The sequence below is a fragment of the Apodemus sylvaticus genome, chromosome 1 (assembly GCF_947179515.1).
Source record: "Apodemus sylvaticus chromosome 1, mApoSyl1.1, whole genome shotgun sequence".
NCBI classification, from domain to species: Eukaryota; Metazoa; Chordata; class Mammalia; order Rodentia; family Muridae; genus Apodemus; species Apodemus sylvaticus.
This window is the reverse complement of record NC_067472.1, coordinates 199,141,335-199,150,575: the sequence shown is the minus strand read 5'-3', so window position 1 is coordinate 199,150,575 and position 9,241 is coordinate 199,141,335. Positions and strand designations below refer to the sequence as shown.

The window sequence follows — 9,241 nt, the reverse complement described above, 5'->3', positions numbered from 1 at the left end:
CTTCTATCTCTTGAGCCTTATTCTCCTGAATTTCTTTAAGTGATTTTTGTGTTTCCATTATATGGGTTTCTAGCTTATTCATGTTCCCCTGTATTTCTTTAAGAGATTCATTTATGTCCTTTTTGTGTTCCTCTAGTAGCATCATGACCAGTGATTTTAAATCTAAATCTTGTTTTTCTGGTGTGTTGGGGTATCCAGGACTTGCTGTTGTTGGAGAGTTTGGTTCAGATGTTGCCAAATTGCCTAGATTTCTGTTGGTAGCGTTCCTACATTTGCCTTTTGCCATCTTGTTATCTCTGGTGTTAGTTGGTCTTGTCTCTGGCTGGTGTTTGAGCTTCCTGTGAGGCTGTAAGGCTATTTTCACAACACTGGATGGCTGGGTTTCTCCTGTCACAGATTGCTGATGTGCTGCCCTCCTCTTGGGTGCCCTTGGAGCCCTAGTGTGCCTTGCCCCAGATTGTCTCTGTGAGCCAGGTGATGCCCCTTTGTTCCTTCAGGGAGTGCTGATGGTGTATGCTATGGGGACCTTTTCTGAGTGCTGATCACTCTGCAGGACAGCCGATCCCCCAACTGGGTTGCTGCACACATGGCTAGCCTAGCTTCTCAGGCCTTGAGTCCAGGCAAAAGCCTGACAGGCTTAGGCCCGAGCAATGTTCACCTCGAGCTATGATTGTTAACTGGTTCTGTCAGGTAGCCAAGATGGCACTGCGCGCATGCCCTCTGCAAGTCCTGGGACAGTCTGCTGGGCTGACAACCTCCTGGCAGGGTTGGCACACCGAAGGTCCCCCAAACAGCTCAGGTCCTGGGTGCAGGCCGATGCCTGTCAGGCTTAGACCCCCACAATGTTGGCCTTGGGCTAAGTCTGTGTACCTCGGGCTGTCGGTGCTCTCTGGTGTCTGAGAGCCAAGATGGTGGAGAGCCTCTTATAACTGACTGGCCATAGTTGAATTTTTTAAAACATTGATTTATTATCTGTGTGAATTTGCATGTGGTAGTCAGAGGATAGCCTGTAGGAATTACTTTTCTACTTCCATTCTGTGGATTCTAGGATCAACCACTGGTCATGAGTCTTGGAGGCAGGTGTCTGTCCCTGATAAGACATCTCATCAACTCATATAGACTCTTTTCATTGATACAATTATTTTGGCTGATGGGAGCTGTGCTGGGAGTTTGGGCAAAGGACTGCCTGTCTGTACCAGCGAGATAATCCAGTGGCTGAAAGTCTTTGCCGTGGAAGCCTGACAACTCGAGTTTACTCCCTGGAATTCATGTGATGGAAGGAGCTCCTTTTAGGATCTGCCTCCTAAAACGTGTCCTCTGGCCTGTACGTGTGCTGCGGCACACCCGTGACTGTGCGCACACCTACATGCTCACATACAGTAGTGAGAATACTCTTTGGATGGGAGCGTGCACTGCAGACCATCCTTCGTTTACATACCTGTCATTTACTGGCACCCACCATCTCTAAGCATGTTACCTGGAATCCACATATGAATGTCTATCTCTAATTCACCCCACTTTGTTGTCTCTGTTACTGGGGATCCAACCAAGGACCTCTTGCTTTATATGCCTCACATATCCCAGGCTGGCCTTGAACGTTAAATAGCTGAGGCTGACTTGATCTAGCTCTCCTGCCTTCCCAGTTGCATGCTGAGATTACATGACTATGGCACCATCCCTGGCTAAAAAGTATCAATAGCCAACCCAAGCATCCGTGCACCCGGGATCTGTCTGTGAGATGATCAGGGTGGCCAAAGTGTTCTGAAGGATCAACACTTCCCTAGACTTTGGAAGACTACGGTGGCCCCTTCTATCCCCCATTCACCTCAGAGATCACATCACATTGGCCAAAAGTCTTGGTGTTGCATAATGTGAACTCTCCTAGGAGGAGAGAGGCATTCTTGCAAAGCAACCCAAAGCAGGAACAATGCTAATGATATCAACACAGAAAGCTACACACTTCTACTCCTGGTAAAATCTCAAACATTTGTGCGAATGGAAGAAGGGAAGCCACCATGCATGTGTAGAGGCCGGAGAATCACCGAGGGATCAGTTATCCCTTTCCCTCATGTAAGTCTTAGGGTTCTAACTAAGACCATCAGTCTGGGTAACAAGTGCCTATTCTCACTGAGCTAGTTTGCCTTCCCTCCCAGAAATAAGCTTTTCATTCTTATTAGCAACTGAGTCATCCACCCCCATCTCATCTCTGCCCTTATCCCATACCCACTGATTGACATGACACCCGATGCTTTTCTAAATGCTCTGTGTTTATTTAATTCTTGCTACATCCTCTGAGGTGAGACAAACATTTCACAGATAATAAAGTACCAGGACGTGAAGAAGAGGGGATTCATGCCTTCAGTTTTTCCACCAGTTACGGTCATCTTCATCAATAGCATACCAGTCACCATCAATCACCACATGGGGCTTCATAAACTGCAGCTCCTCCAGCTGTTTTCTCACCTGGACATAGTACTGCTGCTTCCACAGGCTGGGAAGAAAGGATGTCATGCTGGGACCTAGATGTCCTGGAATCCAGATTGGGAACTACAACCCTTTTTGAGAACTCTCAATGAGAGTAGTACGTCCCTCCTCCCCCACAGAATGAAAGGGCTGGGGAGGGGGCTTCCAAGACACAGCCATAATGGAAAAAGAGAGATTTACTTTCATTTCTTTGGGGACCTTGTAGTTTGCTCCTGCTCCAGTGGATGACACCACACCCATGTGCCTATGAACTTCAATAGTTGGAAGCAGTGGGTTATTAAACTAATTTTTAAAAAAAAAGTTTGGGAGAGACATATTGGAGTATCACGGGAAGATCAGTGGCAGGTGGATATCATCAAAAGACTTTATATGGATGTATAAAAGTTTCAAAGAGTAAGAATATTATTTAACAAAATAAAAGAACTGGGGAGGTAAGCCCAGTTTATGAAGTACTTGCCTCAAAAGCATGAGAAGCTGCTTTTAAACCACAAGGAAAAGCCAGGCTTCCAAGCTGGAGAGACAGCACAGCCAGCGGTCAAGAGCTCTGGTTGCCCTTCTGGAGGACCTGGGTTCGAATCCCAGGACCTACATAGCAGCTCATAAACACCTGCATTCTAGTCCCAGATTTGCTGGCCTCCATGGGCTTTGCATACTAGTAGTATATAAACACACAATCAGGCAAACACTCACACACATAAAATACCTAAGCTAGAAAAACAAAACATAACCCAGGATAGGCCAGGCATGGTTGCACACAGGTTTTATCCCTCTGTGAGCCTGAGGCCAGCACGATGCCAGGGCAGCCAGGACTACACAGTGAGATCCTGTCTCAAACAAAACAAAAACCAAACCCACCATGCAAAGTCCAAGATGTATAGCTATTATGAGACCTCTCAGTTTCACCCTTTGGCCTTCACATGTACAAGCACACATATGCATGTGAGCCACATATAAACATGCCTACACACACACACACAGAAAAGTAAGTCCTAAGTGCACAAGGATCTACTCTGTGCCTGGCCTTGTCCCAGATTTGAGGCACAGTGATGGGCAAGAGGTAGGCAAAGTGCCACCCTTTCAAGTTGAGGAAAAGGGTATGTGAGGATTTAAATAGCTGTAGATAAATCCCATTTTACCTGTAACAGGTCAGTTAGTAAAAATTCAGGTCTGACTGTGGGTGTGGATAGTGGTGGTGTATGGATGTGCTCCAGGTGAAAGAGGGGGTTGGGGCCCAGAGTGAGAGGGGGAGGGGGGAGGGTGTGGCGGAAGAGAGAAGGAAGAAGGAAGCATATATGTGGGGGTGCAGAGTAGGAGGGGGAAGAAGGGAGGGGAAGAGAGAGGAAAGGGAGAGAAAAAGGGAAGAGAGAAAGGTAGAGGGAGAATGAGAGAGACAGGGAGAGGGAGAGGGAGGGAGAGGGAGTGAAAGTCAGAGAGGGAGAACAAGCATGAGCAAGCAGGTGGAGAACAGAGGTCAGCATCTGGTCAGCAGCTTTCTCTCTCTCTCTTCACTTTGGGACAAACTCACCAAATCCAGAGCTTGCTGATAGACTAGGCAGGCTGGCTGACCAACAAAGTCCTCTATCTTCTGGCCTCTGTAGTGCTAGCTAAGACTGCAGGTATGTGCACCACCACATCTGGCTTTTATATGCATTGCAGAGACCAGGGCTCAGGTCCTCAGGCTTGTGGGGGAAGCACTTTACAGAAGGAACCATCTCCCCCAGACTGCACCAATTGCTGAGCCCATCCTCACCACCGTGCCTTGTGGCTCCACTGTTACAGTTGGCTCTTTGAAACGACATTCTGCCTTTTGGTCTTGTTTGTGCATGGACCTTGTAACATATTTATTTAAAGATTGCCGACCTCCCTCAGCCAGAATTCCCAACCCCCATTCCCTCCTGCCTGTCCTCACTGACACTCCTGGGCCTTTTGCACTTACATCCATGAGCTGAAAATTGCATTTTGAATAAATCATGTTTATTATCTGGTGAACTTACTCACCAGAGTCATCTCACCAGCAGGCTCACCAAGGCGTCAGTCACATTCTTTGTTTCTATTTTTGGAGCAGAGACTTGTTATGCAGGGCTGCCTGGCCCAGAATATACGAGGTATGCCTGGCCTCAAATTTGCAGCAATCCTCCTGCCTCTACTTCCTTAGAAGCAGGACTATTGGCATGTACCACTCTGCATAGTGGCAGAGCCAAATTACTTTCTTGGATGATAAGTATGCATGGGCATGTGAGAAGGGTCGATGGATAAAAATACTTGGTTGCCAAGCCTGACAGACTGAGTTTTTTCCCCAGAATCAACGTGATGGAAAGAGGAGACTGACTTTTGCACGTTGTTCTGACTCCACATGTGCACATAAATAAATGTTGGTATTTTAAAATGTATATGTTCATGTCTGCATCTACATGTGCCTATGTCTACTGTGCACTTTCAGTACCCAGAGGCCTGGAGACCTATTAGAATGCCAAGACTGGGATATAGGCTGTGGTGAGGCACCAAGTGTGCTCTAGGAACTGAACTCAGTTCCCCTGAAAGAGCAGCAAATGCTTTCGAGTTATCTAGCCATTTTCCACCCTATTTTATCTCACTCCATTTAATAATGAGTGGGAGCACTAGCTATCAGAACACAGCAACTCATCCGTATCTATGTCCAAGATTTAACATGCATGATGAACTTGTCTATTTCTGATTGAGGTGGGGTCTGATGCCTATGCTGTCCTAGAACTCACCATGTAGTCAAAGACAGCCCCAGATTTGTGGCCATCCTTTTGTTGTAAGCCTCACAAGGACTACAGTTGTAGGTGTGCATCGAAACACTTAACAAAATTAACCATCCTAATCATTTCTGGATGTGTAAGTGGCATCACACACACATAGTACAACCACTGCTCCCATCCCTTCAGAAGTCTCCCATTATCCCAAAACTGAAAAGCCAGTACGTGCTAACTGTCAACTCTAAATTTCCCTTTCCCCTTTAAATTACTTTGGCAGTGCTACAGATGGAACCCAGGACTTTACATATGCTAAGAAAGGGCTCTTCTCCTGAGTTTTAAGCCTGGAACCTTTGTTGAATCCTTTAGCAACTTCCAGTCTTTCTTTCTTGAGTCTACCACCTAGGAATCTCATATGAATAGAGTCACACAGTATTTGCCTTTTGTGACTGACTTCACTTAACATAAAGTCCTTGTGTCTTATTCATGTAGGAACACACATCAAACTCCATTTCTTGAAAACTGCCACTAAAAGCATGGATGTACAAATTTTGTTTTGTTTTGAAACATGATCTCACTGTGTAACCTTGGTTATCCTAGAACTTTCTCTGACAATGGTTATCAACCTGTGGATCCAGAGACTCCTGTTAGGGGACATGTGAATATCTTAATAGTAGCAAAATTACAGTTCTGAAGTAGCCATAGAATAATTTTATGGCTGGGGGTCACCACCATTAAAGGGTCACAGTATTAAGAAGGTTGAGAGCCACTGCTCTAGATAAATATAATAGCCAAGCCATGGTCTCAGCTACTTTCAATTGTTTCTGTTTCTCCAACTAACTTGTCAGAGTATCTGGCTTTATGTCTCAGGAGACAATTTGGAACTTACCCAATAATCCACAGGTTAGAGTCAGGATGATGGAATGCAGAGCACAGCTTCAACATCCCCGATGTACTAAAGTCATTCTTCACCAGGTTTAGGCTGTTCAGGTGCGTGTTGCAAGAGAGGGCTGATGACAATGCCTCACAGCAGTTGGAAGTCAGATCACATCCTCCCAACCTACCGGAAGACCAAGAAGAAACCCATCAATGACAGACTCTCCATTTGACCAGCCTGTAAGAGTTCAACCCAGTGCTTAAAGGTGAGAAGGGTCTCCATGCAGAGCCCAATTTAATTGCTCTTGGGGGAGAACCCAAACATTCTCACTTCTAAGTTCTGGTTCTGGCTCTGATTGCCACTGGGTACCTTACACTGCCTTTGTGGAAAAGTCCAGCTACACTGAAATCGGGAGTATGACAAGAATTACAGAAATACTTGCTGATTAATAAGTGATACCTTATCAAAGACTCAGAAGGGTGGGCAGCTGCATGAGGGAGGCAGGAAGTCTGGACATGCTCATGGTACATACAAAGTTGCGTGGATACTGCTCTTACTGGGGGCACTCTTAAGAGATTACCATGCCCTTGTGGTTAGAGATTAGTCAGAGACCATGATATATGAGAGAAAGCTGAAAACTTTAAAGGTTTAGGGTTTTAGGAAAATGGACAAAAACTGGAGGTTAGCATAGGAAGTGAAGTCAGTCAGATCTGGAAACTGAAATATCCCACTGTTTTTATCTTGTTTATGAAACCCAGATTGTAAGTAGATAAAGTCATATGCAGATGAGATGTACATAGATACATAAATACACGCCACTAAAGTAGATGTGAAGCGGATTCTTAGGGGAGTGAAAGCAAACTAATGGGGATGGGGGGGAGGGATGTGAGAGGGGAAGGTTCAGAGGGGTGTGAGTGTGTCTGTGTGGGTGTGGGGGGAGAGAGAGAGAGATATGGATGATCAAAGTACATTATATATTTGTACGAAAGTGTAGGATGAAAGTATGTAGCCAAAATTTAGGACTCTATCCTAAGAGCAGCATGCCAGAGAGAGTGTCATTAACAAGGGGCACTGGAGCAATGTCTCAGCGATTAAAAGCATTTGCTGCTCTTGCACAGGATTTGGTTTGGCTCTCAGCCCTACACCAGGTGGCTTACAGTTACCCATAACTCTGGGTCCAGAAGTTCTAATGCCTTCTCCTGGCCACTCCTATGAGTACAAGCATGCATGTGATACAACTAGAGATGCAGACACACATACACACATTCATAAACTTTAAATGAAAAGATCCAAGCAACCATGGAGCTGGGCATGGTAGCACACTCCCATCATCCTTGCGCTCAAGAGGCTGAGACACAAGGATCATGAGCTTGGCCTGCATGGAGAGACTCCACCTCAAAGGGGGGAAGTCAGTTGAGAATGGTTTGTCAGAGGGTTCTTAAAACGTTATGATTATTTGTTCTGTGTATATACGTGCATGCTTCAACACTCTGCATGGGGGGAGCAGATGAGAACTTACTACAGTTTGTTCTCTCCTTCAACCATTTGTATCCTAGTGATGGAATTCATGTTTTTGAATGCCTTTTCCTGCCAAGCCATCTTACCAGCCCATATTCTAGTAATTAAATAAATTAGTTTTATTTCTATTTATGTGTGTTGTATGTGTGGGGGTGTATGAGTTCATTATAGCTCACAGAACTCAAACTGTGGCCCAGACAGGCATCGAACCCAAGGTGGTCCTCTTACTTCATCCTCTCGTGTGCTGGATTTACAGGTGTGAGCCAACGGACCTGGGTAGGACTCTGCCTAAAAGGCTCCTGGGTGGAAGGCATGCTGACTAAAGTCTTAAGAACCACCACAGATCCTGGTTGCTCTGTATTAATTCTTCCTGCTAAATTCAATGTGCTGGACCACCAAGATATTAGTTTCTGTATTTCTAGTACCTAGCACCCAGCACCCAGCACTTATCACCCAGCACCATGACTAGCATGGAGGGGGAAGTTTAATGAGCATCTACCTGAAGGCTCTCCCCTATAGATCTGGGACACCCAGACCCATGATGCTGAGGTAAATACTAACTTTCTAAAGTCATTAACATGACAGCAGCACCCTGGTTTCATGTCCAGGTCCTCCCACCTCCACTGAACTCATCCCCTCAAAGAGGTGAGCCCAAGAAGTTACCCAAGTCTCCTCAGGGAGCTGCTACTTTGCTTCAGTCCCTTGCATAGGGTTATGACTCCTTGGTCACCCAGAGCATTGTTTCCAAGATCCAAGCTTTTTAAGTGCTTGGTTGTTGTGATCAGACAGGCCAGGTCCTCGCAGCAGTTCTCCGTGAGCTGGCAGTCCACTAATCTGCAAGAGACGGGAAGACCCACATCTTCAGTGAGAACAACTACAGTAGGAGTAACATTCAGAAACACGCAGAGCATGTGTCTTTATTTCCTTCTAAGGGAATGTCTTGGAGTCAGTGAGATGGCTCAGGGAATAGAGCCACAAATACTGCTGATTCTAGTTTGATACCCTGGACCCACATATGGTCAAAGGAAAGAGCTGTTTCCTACAAATTGTCCTTTGACCCTGTTGCAATAAAGGCTCTCACCCCAAATAAAACAAATGAAAATTAAACAGAGAAGGTGTTTATTCTCTCTGTCATGTAGACATAGGTGCTTATGTGTATTGGGATATAGAGTGTACCTCTATGCACGTGTTTGGAGGCCAGAGATCGGCATCAATACAATCAACAGAAATACCTTATTTCTGCGTACCTTAAGCTTGGCATTTTAAAGAGATTTGCTGGCCAGAGAGCCACGGGGATCTTTTTGGCCCTCATTCCCTAATGCTGGGTTTGCAGGCACATGCAGGAGGCTTTTACATGGGTTCTGTGACTTTGTATGTAGGTCTTCATGCTTACTTGCAATTTCTGTATCTATAGCTATCACTGCAGCACCATGAGGTGGCCTTTCTAACAGGAGTAACATTCAGAAACACTCAGAACATGTGCCTTTATTTCCTTCTAAGGGAATCTCTTGGGGTCAGTGAGATGGCTCAGGGAATAGAGGTACTTGCCACCTCATAAATGGTACAGTACCAGGAGCCATCCTCACATAGATCTCAATGCTAAGAGCTCTCAATACCAGGAGCCATCCGCACCTAGATCTAGATG

At 45.6% G+C, this 9,241-nt stretch overlaps 1 protein-coding gene across 1 annotated transcript in view; it reads right to left on the bottom strand.

Moving 5' to 3' along the window:
- Window positions 1-2,336: 2,336 nt before the first annotated feature.
- The window catches only part of LOC127670691 (NACHT, LRR and PYD domains-containing protein 5-like), a 29,602-nt gene continuing 22,697 nt past the window's right edge, over window positions 2,337-9,241 (bottom strand). Inside the window, exons 8-10 of the mRNA XM_052165187.1 lie at window positions 8,260-8,430; window positions 6,091-6,261; window positions 2,337-2,491 (exon numbers count right to left, since the gene is read on the bottom strand). Coding sequence (XP_052021147.1) covers window positions 2,359-2,491; window positions 6,091-6,261; window positions 8,260-8,430 — 475 coding nt within the window. The 3' untranslated portion in view covers window positions 2,337-2,358. The remainder of the gene's footprint in view (window positions 2,492-6,090; window positions 6,262-8,259; window positions 8,431-9,241) is intronic.